General features: G+C 43.6%; 1 protein-coding gene across 6 annotated transcripts in view; it reads right to left on the reverse strand.

Moving 5' to 3' along the window:
* Positions 1–792: 792 nt before the first annotated feature.
* The window catches only part of C1QTNF7 (C1q and TNF related 7), a 42144-nt gene continuing 26279 nt past the window's right edge, over positions 793–16657 (reverse strand). For 5 of the 6 annotated variants that reach the window (XM_081925771.1, XM_081925770.1, XM_081925769.1 and 2 more), the window contains 2 exons: positions 2454–2699; positions 793–1821 (listed from right to left, as the gene is read on the reverse strand). In XM_081925771.1, coding sequence (XP_081781897.1) covers positions 1190–1821; positions 2454–2691 — 870 coding nt within the window. In that variant the 5' untranslated portion in view covers positions 2692–2699 and the 3' untranslated portion in view covers positions 793–1189. Of the gene's footprint in view, positions 1822–2453; positions 2700–3039; positions 3444–16657 lie in introns of those variants that run through there. The other variant, XM_081925772.1, reaches the window with a different exon arrangement.

The following is a 16657-nucleotide window of genomic DNA, read 5'->3' on the forward strand; positions in this document are numbered from 1 at the left end:
AAGCATCTAGTTGGATACTGTAAGAACAGAATGCTGGACTGGATGGGTCATTGGTCTGCTACAGCAGGCTCGTCTTATGTTCTTATGTATAATATATGCAGGGATGCAGGTGGCGCTGTGGTCTAAACCACTGAGCCTCTTGGGTTTGCCAATCGGAAGGTTGGCGGTTCAAATCCCAGCGACAGGATGAGCTCCTGTTGCTCTGTCCCAGCTCCTGCCAATCTAGTAGTTCAAAAGCACGCCAGTGCAAGTAGATAAATATGTACTGCTGTGGCGGGAAGGTAAACAGCATTTCTGTGCACTCTGGTTTCCGTCACGGTGTCCCGTTGCACCAGAAGTTGTTTATTCAAGTGCTACACATGACCTGGAAAGCTGTCTGTGGAGAAACGCCGGCTCTCTCGGCCTGAAAGCAAGAAGAGCGCTGCAACCCCAGAGTTGTCTTTGACTGGACTTAACCGTCCAGGGGTCCTTTACCTTTTTTTACCTTTTAATATTATATGCTTATGTGCAGCTTAACTTAGGAAAACTGGCCTTTATAAACACACATATATTATGCGTGGAATTGTTTGTAATTTTAGCTGCTTGATGAGATTAAGGCTCAGTATGGGAATTTGAAAAAAACTGTGTGGATACGTTTGGCTTTGAGTTTTCCCAGAAAATTCCATTCCTATTTGCAACACAGGGTGGCAATTAAGGTGGAGGGAAGGCATACAGGAATACAGGAATCAGCTTGCACACTTTTCCAAGTCTTGACTGTTGTCAAATCATTTCAAAGAGTGAACAGCAGTATAATTGCATTTACAATTTTTTATTGCATTACTTTATTAACACTTACCTCCCTTGAACCATAAAAGTATTTACCACAGATATCATTTATATTTAGCTTTACAGAAATAGCAATCCAGTCATTTACTCAACATATTTTATATAAAACTGCATGTACATTATCATACATTTGCTTAAATATTATAAGCATGGTTTCTGAGAGGACTGTTATGTACATCGACTTAGTAGAACCATCTGCTTAATAAAAGCAGCAGCAGACAGCATCTGTTACTGCAGGAGAAGTCTTCTGCTTCAGAGGCCTCATCAGTAAAACAAAAATCCTTCCTTGATTTGTCTCAGTAACAGCGCAGGCCAGATTCTGTTCATTGTCTTGTGTTCACTTAGAGGCCGCTTATCTCCAGCCTCACAGTTCATCTTCATCCGATAGGGAGTCAAGATAGTCTGTATCAACATACAGGAGGAATCCTGAAAACAGGCTGTCTGCCCACGTGGGATCGGCAAAGAGGCCGTTCTGATCCGTGTAGAAGATCTCAAGCCAGACCTCGTCCTCCGGCTGAAGGTACATCACGGTGGACCCGGAAGCAACATCGTGGTTCCCTGTGTTGGCGTCAAAGGTCTTTATCCGGAACTTCCCATTGTGGACCAGGCCAATGGCAAGGTGTTTGTTTGCCAAAGTGATGTCATAGGAGAAGTAATAGATCCCTGGGATGGCGCATATGAACTTCCCGTTCGAAGGGTTGTAATGCCCTCCTTCATTGAAAAGGACTTTGTTGAAAACAATTGGCAGCCTTTCCTCCGGGTAACTCGTCGTGATCCCAACAGAAAAAGCGGATTTCAGAACTATTTGCCCACACTTGCAGGTTCCTGGTAAACCTGGCTTTCCTCTGTCTCCTTTCTCCCCCTTGGGACCAACGGGACCCACGGGACCCACGCTGCCTTTAACACCTCCTGACCCGGTGGGTCCTTTTTTGCCAGCTTCTCCTTGGTCTCCCTTCTCTCCAGCTGGTCCTACAGGGCCAGTCTTTCCTCTTAAACCTTAAAAGAGAAGAAAGTCACTTAAATCCATTGTTTTCAAAGGCTCTAATATGTGACTTAGTTGGCTAGCATCCAGTTATTATTAAACACACAAATAATCCAGGATTATTAGATACAAATGAAGCTCACAGCCAGTGGCAATATAGCTTTAAAGAATTCTCTTCCTTTATTTGTCCAAGGAATATATTTGTCTGATAGCAGGACTCCCACTGTCTCCACCAAAATACACGGGCTATCAAAGTATACAATGTGAATCTTGCCTGTTTTTTAAATTAAAAATATTCATTTCCAAGAGAGCAAGTTAAGTTTAGTTAAGAGCTGCATCAAGTAGAATCAACTGAATGGAACAAATGCAATGAACCCCTGTCAATCAATGCAAAATTAAACAAATTTGAATTATGTTGTGTTGAATACTTCCAATAAAGCATTTTACAGGGCTGGCACTGGAATCTAGGGGTGGTATTCAACTCAGAGTAGACTACTGAAATAAATGAACCTAACCTAGCCAGGCTCAATAATTTCCTTGTGACTACATTGAGTAAAACTTAGCTGAATACCACTCAATATTATAAAATGGTTTTGATAGAGTTTTGTTTTTTAAAGAAAGAAAGAAGAGAGTGAATATTCAGTACCTGGGTTGCCTTTCTCGCCCCTTTCTCCCTTCCTGCCATCTCGGCCATCTCGTCCCGGGATCCCAATGCGCCCGTGAGGCCCAGGTAATCCATTATCTCCAGGAAGACCTGCAGCACCTGGCAACCCAGGTATGCTACATACGTATCTTGTGGAATAATGCTCGCCTTTAAACTGGCTGAGAAGAGGCTGCCCACTTGTACAGATGGCCAGACTTGTGACACAGAACAACACAAACATCTCTGGTGCTGAAAAAAATGCAAAATGTGCAGACAATCAATTCATCTTATTTAATTCAAACTTTAACAGTAGTTGATGGGCACATGTTTAAAATATGTGCATTTATACACACATATAGGTACATAACAACACATTTTAGGTGCGCACAAATCAAAATACACAAATTATGTACATCTTTATGTTCCATCAGTTAGGGTTCTCCTTGATGGTTTTATGAAAATAATTAATTTCTAAGCAATTCCTTCTAAGTAAATGTGCTAAAGCTTAGGCTGTAAGCATCTTACCAATAGACTTTGTTTCAGGCAGAAAAAACCACCTAAATATACTATACTAATCTCAATAGCATACCTTATTTTAGAAGACCAAATTATGTGCAGTTGCAGGAGGCCCACCTACTGTATTTGCTTGGCAGGCAATTTGGGCCTCAACCTTAAAAGCGTTATTTTCCATGGGCGATTTCCCCCGGTGCTCTTGCGAAAATATATATCTTGCATTAAGAAAAAAGATTTGACAGTTCTGCTCCTGAAAAACATTACATGTGTATGACTATGTGGCTTGTGACAACCAATTAATTTATGCCAGCTTTTACTTTTGGAAGAGAAGGTTATGCCTGGCAATGCTATACAGCAAAAAGATGGGATGGCAGGGAACAGAAAATTGACAGAAAATCCTCGCTAAGTCATCTGGCAATCTGCAAAACCCAAGTAAACCATTTCCATTTTAGGAACCCATAACTAACATGGTGGCAGGAGGGTTGTGGAAGAGTTAGCAACTCCCACCCACTTGTTTGGGTCTGGCCCAAGAGATTTTGCTGCCTAAACTGGAGTCAAGTGGCACCCTTCCACACCATATGGCCTCAATTCTTGCTGTACCATTCAGACACCAATTCCTGTCTATGCTCCATGACGCTGCCTGAAACCTGTTGCTTGTCTCTGCTGCCGGGCCTGTGTCGCCCTGCCCCACACAGCTTTCTTCTGCTGCAAACTGCACCCTGCCCACTGCTCTGCAGCTGTTAGGGTGTAGCGGGGTCCTCAGCTAAGCATCTTCCTGCACACATCCAGCTCGGTCCTAAGACACAGAGCAATCAGCCGCCTTGCAAACTTTGCCAAAGCAAGAGGTGACATTTTGCCTGCATTTTGAACATGATGCCAAGATGAAATACAGAAATATGAATGTAGCTGGATGTTGTTTTCATTGTTTTCCTTTTCTTTCTGTAAAATTGACACTAAAATAATCAGCTTGGAGAAATGCCGAACAGCTTGTAGAGCAACCTTCTGCATAATAACTTCTATACAATTCACTGAGGCCATGTAGCTGGCACTGTGGTCTAAACCACTGAGCCTCTTGGGCTTGCGGTTCAGAATGTCAGTGGTTCGAATCCCCATGACGGTGGTGAGCTCCCGTTGCTCTGTCCCAGCTCCTGCCAACCTAGCAGTTCGAAAGCACACCAGTTCAAGTAGATAAATAGGTACTGCTCCAGCGGGAAGGTAAATGGCATTTCTGTGCGCTCTGTTTAGTCATGCTGACCACATGACTCAGAAAACTGTCTGGACAAACACCAGCTCCCACAGCCTTAAAGTGAGATGAGTGCCACAACCCCATAGTCGCCTTTCACTGGACTTAACCGTCCAGGGGTCCATTACCTTTACCGTTACCTAAACCAGTTGGCCTTGATGAGACCACATACTTTTCATAGACATCAATTTAGCCCCAGAGCGGTTTAGTCATGCTGGCCACAAGCCCTGGAAGCTGTCTGCGGACAAATGCTGGCTCCCTCGGCCAATAAAACGAGATGAGTGCCACAACCCCAGAGTCGTCCGCGACTGGACCTAACAGTCAGGGGTCCCTTTACCTTTAAGGAAAAGTGGGACATTCTGGGAAATCAGAAACTGGGACGGCTTCTCTAAATCAGGGATGTGCTTGGAAAATAGGGACACTTGGATGGTCTGTCATAATTATTATTATCATTATTATCTTTATCATCATGATGATGACGATAATGACAACTACTACTATTACTTAACTCACCCTTCACCATAAGATTCCAGGACAGGTTACACCAATTAAGGCACAATATAAAACATTTTAAAACAACGTTAAACCGCAGAAATAAGGTGTCTCTGTTATTATTAGCCTCTAGGCTCAGGTAATGGGGGTGGGGAACCACAGCAGAGGGGTGTGGAAGGGGGCTGATTCAGTGGCAGGTATGCCAACTGTATGCGGCTGAGGCCTCTACATCCCCCCATGTCATCTAGGATGGGGCTCAGCTCCCCCTCAATCTTGGGGGGCAGAGGATGCTTGATGGGACGTTGCCCTGGGCCCCACAGCATCAGGAGACTGCACAGACTAGCGTGACCTGGCACAAGAATGTCGCATCAGGAGGAGGTCTGGGCGGCCTCTCCTGATACAACAGTTCTCCCGTGCAACACGTGTGACATCATGCACATGTGTGACGTCAACCCCCCCCCGGCATGTTGGACGCATCTCAGGCCTGTGTTCATTGGAGAACGATCCTTTAGGCCGAGGGCCCACCCATGAGGCGGACTGAGGCAGCTGTCTCGGGTGGTGGAATCACACGGGTTGGTGCCCCCACGGGTGCCCTGCTGCCCCTGCCAGAGATGTGGCAGTTTCTGGCCAGATCTCACAAGACTTTCATGAAGTCTCATGAGATCTCGTCAGAAGCCGCTGCTTCCAGTAAACAGAGCAGTGGGGAGGGAGGGAGGGAGCAGCAGTGGGCAGGAGCGGCACCTTCCCATTTCGCCTCAGGCAGCAAAATGGGATGGGCCACCCCCTGCCTTCAGGACAAACAGCACTCTCCCAATTAGCTGAAACTGCCCTCAGTCAGCACCCACCTCTCTCCTGACTCACAACCAACAGTCATTGCCTCCACCACTATTGCATTGACTTCTTTCCTATGTTTTCCCCTAGTAAATATAGTTTCTGTGTGGCCGCTTGTAGAACTCAGCAGGGAGGAGGAAGGGGCTAGGTAGAATCAGTGGCGTAGCGTGGGTTGTCAGCACCCGGGGCAAGGCAAGTAATTTGCGCCTGTCATCATCTCTCTCTCTCTCTCTCTCTCTCTCTCTGCAAATCATCTCTATTCTTTCAATTTACGTTCATGGCAAAACACATATTTCTAAATAATAAAAAGTAAAGAAAACAAAAACAAAAGTTTGTGCTTAATTGCTTGAGTCATTCGTACTCCTTTTATACTTGACTTCCCTCCCCTTCCTACTTGGGTCCTCAGTTTTACTTATTTGAATGCCTCTCTTAACACGTCTATGAGTTTGTTTTCCTGATTTTCCGCTACATTTTAGTATTTTATTCTTACAGGAGTTATTCTAAACCAGTCAAAATTTCAACTTCCCCATAATAGTCTTTCAAATTTTGTTTGGATATGTTCCAATCTTTTTTAAATTTTTGTTTTGCTTGATCTCTTATCTGCCCAGTCAACTTGTACATCTCCGCGTACTCCATTAATTTGGTCAACCAATCTTTTTTGGTCGGTAAACATTCCCTTTTCCAGTTTGTGCAATCACAACTCTTGCTGCGGTGGTGGCGTACATGAATACTTTCTTTAAATCTTTCGGAATCTGCTGTTGGTCTCTCTGCCCTCTGCCCTGTCAGGCTCCACGGGCACCAGCTGCCACTGCACGGATCGCTCCCTTGCCTCAGAATTAGGATATTTGGCCGGGTAAATATGCAAACAGGGCCATTTGGTTGGAATAAATCAGATGAGCACCTTCAGCAATGGCGGCTCACTTGTCCACCAGCCTCTCGAAGCTCTGTTTCCACAATCTAACCAATCTAACTCATTCCCAATAAACAATACTCCTTCCCCTCATAAAATCGCTTCAAGTCATTTGATCACATAATAGGCAAATAATATCATCAAAGTATTTTGGCATGTAGACCTGTGCTTGAACAAGTTGGTTGTATTTTTCTTGACGCAGGCACCGCAGAACTTGGAAGTTAGCTGTCTTGTCAACTGCTTTCAAACATGTGAAATACAAATGTCTGAAATGTCAAATATTTTCTATAGCAAATACAGAACCCCTGCCAAATTTTACTTATGAAAACAGTCATTCAAACTGCGGCAAGTTCTGTTATTAAAGCGGCACGACTACAGTGACATTTCTACATCTCAGTTCTAGAATGCTGGAGGTGGGACAACTTTACTGGTTGTTAAAATTAAAAGCAGTAAAATTGAATATAATGGATGCATCATGGGCTCTTGTGCAGTTCTCCCCTGCAGGCTTAAGGGCCACTAAAATCTGATCAGCTGTTGTAGCCAAAACAAGAATTAATGCTTTTGCTGCCGGAGGTACCACTTAATACAGATGAAATTGTAGACCAAACAATCTTTGTTCCATACTGATGCTATAGGGAGGAATATAGAGCAACAGATCCAGTATATGACTCACAACATATGCATGGAATCTTGTTGTTGTTTTAAGTTGGTGGTTTGGCAAAACCAGCTAAGCAAAAAAATATTCTGCCATTATGTGCTTCAATTTCTCTGATTGGGTGAGAAATCCAGGGTTGAAGTACTTAGCTTCCTTTGTATGAGATAGCACTGGAGAGTTATAGTCTATTTTTTGCTTTATTAACAAATATTTGTTTTATTTACAAATATTGAAGCACAACCTGTTGGAAGGGAACTCATCAAATCAGGCAGCAAGGCTGCTCATTCTGCAACAGATCCCCTCCACCAAAGTCTACCGTGCTCCAACTCTGCACTCTAGTCTTAGTCAACACTTGCTAAGGTCTCAGCCTACCCCTGATGCTCCCTGATTTCAACTGCAAAACTGCATTCATACCATTTCTCTTTTCCTTTTATTAGATGAAAATTGTTGGCTTCCTAATAATCCGGTTTTTTAAAAGCAGAAATTGTAGCTTTGAAACAGCCAGAGGCTAGGAAAAGATTCATGGATATCAAGAAACATGGTGGTACTTTTGTGAAAGTCCCTGAACACTCATCAGTTGCCCATTTATTCACAGTAAGCAAAGCATCCCAGACACAGTTGTATAACATGGTTTTGCTTGTTACTGTCCCAGCACCTTCTCTTTTAGTCTGCGGTGCAAATTCCATCTGTATCTCTAGACGTGTTTTCCTGAAACCACCTTCCTTCAGCTGACAAAAACACTTTCCCCCTACACAGTTTAGCATACACTTCCGTTCTCACTCTAGAAAGCTGATTAAGACTAAGCTGTTGCAACCAACTGAACTTCCTGTGCCACAAATGAGTCAACAGTACCCATGTGTGTTTTGGGGGTCCTTTCCCATGCAAGTGTCAGGGAAGGGGAATCCCTTGCAGACGACCACAGTGCTTGGAAACAGACAGTCAGATCATGTATACAGAGTGATTGTATGCAGCCTTTGTGGACCTAACGGCAGCATTTGATTCTGTATCCAGGGGTAGGCTCTGGGCCAAATTGGCCAATATGGGTATTAACAGAAGGTTATTACTTCTGATGATTAAGCTTCATGAGAAAAATACCCTCCAGATAAGACTCGCACAGGACGGCAGACTCTCTAGAGAAATCCCAGTCCAAAGAGGAGTTAGACAAGGATGCCTATTAGCTTCTTTTTTATTTAACATCTATGTTAACTCCCTGGTCACATGTTGCCGTGAAATCGAAACCCCCCCCCCCCCCGTTCTCTAATGGCAGAAAAGTACCAGTTTTAATGTATGCGGATGACGCTGTTCTTCTCTCCCAAACCAAAGTGGGTCTGAAACGTGCCTTAGGAAAGTTTAGTGACCAATGTAACACTGAACTGTTAACAATTAACTTTGCCAAAACCAAAATTGTACATTTTAACCACTCCTTCAGGAAAGATAATTGGAGCGTAAAGGGAAACGCCATTGAACAGACTAAGACCTTCCAATACTTAGGCATTACTTTCTCTTACAATGCCAAATTGTCAACACACCTGACCACATCAGCTATATCAGCAGGAAGAAGTGCAAATGCCATCCTTAGATTATTCAGAAGGAAAGGAGCTGGCTTCCTCCCGATGGCCCTAAAAGTTTTTCAGGCAAAATCTTTAGCCCAACTCCTGTATGGCTCTCAAATTAGCCCCTCTGCCAATCTTAAGATCCTTGAAACAGTACAATCAAAATTCTTAAGATCATTATTTGCTACCCCAAAGTGTACACCTAATGCAGTCTTAAGGCAAGAGGCAGGACTGCCCAGAGTGGAATTAAAAGTCTGGGAGCAAGCAATATCCCTCTGGCTGAAAATCCATTACAATCCTAAGGGACTGTTACCTTGCTTCCTGGCCGCAGTCCCCTATCCTCCTTGGCTTATGCAAATAACTAACAAGATCAAACAAATTGGCCTAAACCCTGAAAATCTTCTTATTGGAACTCTGAACAAGGCAAAAGCAATTATCACTCAGAGACTTTACGATGTCAAATTACAACAAGAAGACGCCCTACTCCCGGAGACGTATAGATGTTTAAAAGCTTGGCCTAATTTTGCAGCTGCCCCTTACTTAACTAACATCACTAACGAAGCTTATAGATGGGCTTTCTCTAGAGCCTGCTTTGAGACAATGCCCTCAGCAGTGCTGTACGGCAAATTCACGCGGGTACCAATGCATGCGCGTCTCTGCCCCCGTATGTCTAATAAGGTAGAATCTGTTACACACATCCTTCTATTTTGCGAATTTTATAGTGAAGAACGAGTTCAACTTATTTTGCCGCTTTTATCAAAATTTATACCCCTACAACATTATTTGGAATCCTCCCCCGAAATTCTACGAAAATATCTTCTGGAAGATTCCTCAAGCTCAATATCATATGAGGTGGCCAAATTTTGCACTTTAGTAATCAGGAAGCGTAAATCTCTTCTGTTGAATGGCACACTGCAAAGTTCCCTTGTGTAATCTTTTTTTTCCTGATGTTGTTGTTGATTTCTTTTTGTTTGATCTTGTGGTGTTTAGTGTCACTGGCTTTTGCCACAATAAAACTTGATGATGATGATGTATCCAGAATGACCAGAGAAGGAATGACCGCTGGAAGGAGCGCAGAAATGCCATGGTGCATCTGTAGCAGCAAAACCGGACGCCTTCACCTGCCCTAGCTGTAACAAAACATGTCTCTCCTGTTTTGGTCTCTACAGCCACAGCAGGCACCTTCCAACAGTTTGACGTCACCTCTGAAGGTGCACTTCTTCATTGTCTACTCAATTCTAATGCTAAAGAGTTGGCTGAGTAAGATTTCTAAGAGATGTGCTTCCTTGCCTCTTCCCATAACTAGCTGAAGCATTTTAAATTATGTATCACTACCCCGCCCTGCATGCACATTTTATACAATTCACATAATTTCCCTTTTCTTGGTGTGGAATTTGGGGTTCTTTTGCGTCTGCATGACCCTGGCACCAATGATAGAACTACGTATGCTTCAAGGGGGAAATATGTGGGCAATAATGGAGAGAGACAGGGGAAGAAGATTGGAAGAAATTTAAGGACTATCTTAAGAAACATTGCAAAATTAATGAATGTTAGAATGACGTTGGGTTAGAAATTACGTGGTTTTCAGCTATAATGGATAAGTAAAAAGAAAAGAAAGGCCAAAAATTAAATGAAAATTAAGGGAAAGGATTTGCTGAATTAATAAATTAGAAATTGGAATACAGAAAGGGGAGGTATGAGGAAGTCGGGGAAGTAAGTTATAAGAAATAAGGGATTGAAATTATACTTGTTTTTATCTTTGTCTGTTTGTATTATTGTTTTGTTTTGTTTTTATATAATTTTTGAAACTTTAATAAAAATCTTTTAAAAAAAGAAAAGAAATATGTGGGCAATAATGTAAAGGATGGCAAAGAAGAAAGATAAAATATTATATTTTCAGATTTGTTGTGTGGATTTGGAACACAATACTTAACATCTGGTAATAACCATTAATCACAGTAAAGTAATTACGACATGGTGGCACAAATATATTTTTTGCATTGTCGCTTGCTAGATAGAGTGATTCATACAGACCACCAAATAGCTGGCATAAGCTCATGGCATTCTGTTGCTGAAAACTTGGGCTGAAATCAAGGCAGAGACAATTAATTTTTTCACCATATTGGTATTCCACTATGTTGCCATCCAGTTCTGTGGTTATGGATTTTTTCAAAAGCCAAAGGAAACCCAACATCACTCAAACCGCAAAAAGACTTGCTGACAGAGTCTGCAGGACACCGAACTTCCACCTCATTCAAATGCTACAATTTTTCTCCACACTGGGGGATGTCTGCCAAGTTAAGTGTGAATTCCAAACATTATGGATAAGTCATATAAACAAAACTAACAGCTCCACAGCTTTGTGGACCAGGAAAGAGGATAAACAATGAAAGATTTAAGGAGCAAATCATTGTCCAGTAAGAAAAAAGATCCAATTCTATGCATGGACGGTGCAAAAGCAGAGAATGGTGTGGAAACAGAAACATGTCTGCTTTGGAAGGGTGCGCTTGCCCCATATAGCACAATGAAAACAAAACAGAGCCCACCCACTCCAGAACATTTGTGATACAAAACACTGCACAGCACAACTTTAGCAGGAAGTTAAGGACATGCACGGATGGGAAACGAAGCAGTATGTCTGCCCTGAACCATTTGCATGCACAAAAAACATTGAAAGTGGGATCACATATAACTGCCCCAGTACCATCTTGAGCACAAATCATCACAAATCCACAATAAAAAGGATGTCTTAAAGGGAACTATGAAGCATAATTGCCGAAGAATTGATGCTTTTGAATTATGGTACTGGAGGAGACTCTTGAGAGTCCCATGGACTGCAAGAAGATCAAACCTATCCATTCTGAAGGAAATTTCAGCCCTGAGTGCTCACTGGAAGGACAGATCCTGAAGCTGAGGCTCCAATACTTTGGCCACCTCATGAGAAGAGAAGACTCCCTGGAAAAGACCCTGATGTTGGGAAAGATTGAGGGCACAAGGAGAAGGGGATGACAGAGGATGAGATGGTTAGACAGTGTTCTCGAAGCTACAAACATGAGTCTGACCAAACTGCGGGAGGCAGTGGAAGACAGAAGTGCCTGGCATGCTCTGGTCCATGGGGTCACGAAGAGTCGGACACCGACTAAACGACTAAACAACAACATGAAGCATAATTAAGCCATTAGAATGAAACAAAGAATTGTAATGGCGCCATTCTCTCCCAGATTTTGTTTAGGTAAAGGGACCCCTGACCATTAGGTCCTGTCGCGGATGACTCTGGAGTTGCAGCACTCATCTCGCTTTATTGGCCGAGGGAGCCGGCGTACAGCTGGCCGGGTCATGTGGCCAGCATAACTAAGCCGCTTCTGGTGAACCAGAGCAGCGCACGGAAACACTGTTTACCTTCCTGCCGGAGCGGTACCTATTTATATACTTGCACTGCGTGCTTTCAAACTACTAAGTTGGCAGGAGCAGGGACTGAGCAACAGGAGCTCACCCTGTTGCGGGGATTTGAACCACTGACCTTCCAATCAGCAAGCCCTAGGCTCTGTGGTTTAACCCACAGCGCCACCCACGTACCATCAGATTTTGTTTAGCTAATACCTAAAATAGGGACGCAGGTGGCGCTGTGGGTTAAAGCCTCAGCGCCTAGGACTTGCCGATCGAAAGGTCGGCGGTTCGAATCCCTGTGGCGGGGTGCGCTCCCGCTGCTCGGTCCCAGCGCCTGCCAACCTAGCAGTTCGAAAGCACCTCCGGGTGCAAGTAGATAAATAGGGACCGCTTACCAGCGGGAAGGTAAACGGCGTTTCCGTGTGCGGCTCTGGCTCGCCAGAGCAGCGATGTCACGCTGGCCACGTGACCCGGAAGTGTCTCCGGACAGCGCTGGCCCCTGGCCTCTTAAGTGAGATGGGCGCACAACCCCAGAGTCTGTCAAGACTGGCCCGTACGGGCAGGGGTGCCTTTACCTTTACCTTAATACCTAAAATGCTTCCTCAATAGATACTGATGGCTAGAACATACTTGCCATATAAGTCACAGTCGCCTATTAACTGCCAGTTATCTGACAAACCCCACTGGCTGAAGGAACCATTTTGGCACATGGAATGAAGCCAGCACTGAAGGAGCATGGCAGGGGCTTCAGTGCCATATTTACTTTGGGGAGAAGTAATGGTGCTTTAAATCTGTGATGAGGAAGATATGTTGATGGGCTGCACCTCCCACCAATCAGTCCCAGTCGGAATGGTCAGTAGCCATGTATCAAACAATATTTGGAGAGCCACAGGTTCTCTACCACCACTTTAAATATATTCTGTCTTGGTGTTTCTATGGTCCTCATCCTGCTTTGTAAATAAACCAAATGAATTAGTGCAAGCCTTCATGCTCTCATCACAAGGAAACCGACAGCCTTCACAAGAAGCTGCTCTGGAAGGGGAGAATAAACAGGTATCAAAAGCTGAGGTAGAAATGTATAATATTGGTATCCTGATCCTAAACACATTTATTTGGGTGGAAACCCCATTCTTTTCAGCAAAATAAATTTAGTTTTAGGTATGCATGCTTAAGACTACAGGCCAGCAGTCTGAATTTCTGTGTATTAAGATTTGACACATGCACAACGTGGGAACAACAAGTCCAAGACTCTTCAAAGTGATTCATGATTCTGGCACTACTAGGAGCACAACATTCTTGCATCCTGCAAGTTTAACGGTCAAAGTAGGAACACTCTTAGCACATGAGTTTGCGGGGCTAGGCATAAGATTCAAGCACCTCAGAGTTGTGGCTTGGCAGGCAATGGCTGGATCAATGCTACCTGGCATCAAAGTATCATAAGCAGAAATTGGGAGTTAGATGTTCATGCAAGCATTTCACATGGCGCGGCCCCCATGGTGAAAACAGCAAGGCAAAGTAAGGCACTGTTGCCAGAGTGAGGCCAATAGGTGCACTTCCCTAGCTAGAGCACAGCTTTGCCCCACTTAGCATTTGACAGGGGTGCTGCCTTAATTTGTGATATAACAGCCCCATTTAACAACTGAGAGCTTGTTCTATGGCTGGGCCAATAGAAACCACACTCAGATTTGTCACCAGCAGAAAGTGGGTGCTCAGCGACATTCACTCCGATTGTATTAGCCATACACCATATGGAGATCATTGGCCTTGTTTTACAGCTGCATACCCTCCATTTCCCCGATGAAAATAGGGACGTCCCATTCCATAATGATAATTTTACTCTTTATACCCCACACATCTTACTGGGTTGCCCCAGCCACTCTGGGCAGCTTCCAAAACATATGAAAACATAATAAAACATTAAACAGGATTGCCTTCAGATGGCTCAGGGGGTTGTATAACTCCATACCCTCCAACATTTCTCCAATGAAAATAGGAACATCCTAAGGAAAAGTGGGACATTCCAGGATCAAATCAGAAACCGGGACAGCTTCTCTAAATCAGGGATGTCCCTGGAAAATAGGGACACTTGGAGGGTCTGCAGCTGAGACACACCCTGAAATGAATCAAGTGACTAAGGCCAAGCACGTGTCTTATGGAACTATTTGGAGGTCATTGATCTGTTTTTGTACCCGTTTTGAAGCAGTTCTGGTTTGAATAATATTTATAGGTCTGGACAATTTTTATTCCAAGAGGAGTCAGTTTTTATGCATCCAATTGCTTCAAGCTGCACAATATTGATATCTGCAATGCATTCTCCCCACCCTTTCCATACCCCTTCAGCAGAGAGGGAATCTGTGTGTAAAAGAGGAGGGAGCTGGGCTGGGGAAATTGCAAAAGAAGAAACCTCATAACCTATGGCAAATTTGGTGGGGAATCTGAATAAACTGTGCAAGCTGTGAAGTTCCCCTGAAAACTTATTGAGTTGAAGAGTTATGTGTGTGCATAAGGAGGAAGTGAATGAATGGAAACAATCATTTGAATGATTAGTTCTTTGTAAGCCAAGCCAGCTAAGGAAAGAGAGTTGCATAGGAATAACCCATGGCTGCTACCCAGAAGCTGCTCCATTTGGAAGCTGAAGAGAGCCTTCTCAAAGCATTCATGTCCTCAGTGAGGTCATAGAAGACCTTGGCAGCTATGAAGAATAAGTGGTATCTGGAACTAACCTAGGGAGCAACCAGCTAAATTGTCATCTGCCTCTGTACATGAACGAAAAAGAAAATACTGAGCATGAACGCAAAGAAAACCCAGGGCTCCCAAGCTTAGAAAACTGCTGCACTACTGCCACATTAAATGTAATCTAGAGCACTGGTCTTCCACCTTTTCAGGCCCAGAACCCATATTTAACACAAACAGGCACCTGGGGACTCTCTTATTATTATTTTTACAATGTACCGGTATTTGTAGTGTACAGTGGTTGTGCTGCTGTAGCAGCTCTCTGTAGATCAGTGAGTAGATCCCAACCCACCCACCAAAGACCAATGATCCAAAGCCTTAAAGCCATTCTTAGACCAGGTGGTCTTAAGGAGACAATATCTGCCACGTCAGAGCTGAGTGAAATAAGATCTAGGTACTAAGCCAAAAGTTGCGAGTTTATGAGTTTTATTAACACCAGGTCTGATATTAAAAATGTGAGTAGAGTTTCATAAGAAGAGCCTTCTGGATCAGGCTGGTGGCATATCTGGTCTAGCTTCCTAGTCCAGTGTTTCCCAACCTTTGGTCTCCACCTGTTTAGGGACTACAATTCCCATCATCCCTGACCACTGGGTCTTGCTAGTTAGGGATGATGGGAGTTGTAGTCCAAAAAGAGCTGGAGGCCAAAGGTTGGGAAACACTGTTAGTCTCACAGTGGCCAACCAGATGCTTGTGAGAAGCCAGGAGGCAGGACCTGAGCACAACAGAACCTTCCCCATTTCCCAGCTGCTGATATTCAGAGGTTTGTTGCCTTCAGTAGTTGAAGCAGCCCTTGTAGAGTTAAGGACAACAAACCAGAGAGAACCTGCTCTTTAGGGCTAAATGGGAGCAAATGCTAATCCAGAGGAAACCCAAATTGCCCATTTGCTCCAGCTGAGCACTAAAGAGTGGTTTTTCCTGTGGGAAAACTGCAGGACAATAGGAAGTATCAATTTGTTGCCCTGCTCAGAGCTTGCTTTGTTGTGGAGCTCTAAACATGCATATCAGTAAAACATGCTATCAATGAATCACTGTATCGGATTCTGCTTCCATTGTGGTTCAGTCCCTATGTCTATACATCCTCACACAAGATATAATTTAGCAGACTAAAAGCAAGAGATTCCAGACAATTACTGTTACCCGCCTGTCTCGAAAGACAATGGAAGTTTGCACCACTAGATGTAAAGTCAAACAACTGGAGAGTTAGAGAACCTTCTGTGGCTGTAGAGACCAATCTGGGAGAGACATGTTATGTTACATCTGGGGAAGGTGAAGGTGCCAGGTTTTGCTGCTGCAGATGCATCATGGTGTTTCAATTATATAGCAGGCAGTTGAAGAATTTGCGCAAGTATACTCAGAGGTACATTGGATAACTAGTTACTGCCATACCTCAAGCAACAAAAGCACGGTATCTTAATGTCTCTCTTTTTCTAATATTCCTTACTCAGATTGGGGGTGGGGGGAGAGGAGACTTCAGTAATAATAATAATAATAATAATGGCAATAATCATACAGCTGCACCAGTATAAATGACAGTTTACCATGTTGAGGTCAATACCTCAATTCCCCTCAGTACCTATTTTATTTTCCTGCCCCATTCACAGTAATTGGAATCTAATTGATCATAATTAGCTTTTAATGAAACCTTCATTTAAAAAAAATACACATGTTGAAGCACTGCAGCACAATTGACCTCATCGCTGAAGAATAATATACCAAGTATGAAATGAAATAGTTTATTGCAGAAGAGTGACTATAGAAAATGTTGTGAGCATAGGAGCCAATTTCTGGAGGCTAAGGGGCTTCGGTGCCCCTCCCCCATAAAATATTTGAGAGGCCTCCCCAAAATTGATGGGCATTGCCATTCAAATGGCATGCATGCCCCACATCATG

This window comes from Podarcis melisellensis (genome assembly GCF_964234715.1).
Source record: "Podarcis melisellensis genome assembly, chromosome: 9".
Taxonomy (NCBI): domain Eukaryota; kingdom Metazoa; phylum Chordata; class Lepidosauria; order Squamata; family Lacertidae; genus Podarcis; species Podarcis melisellensis.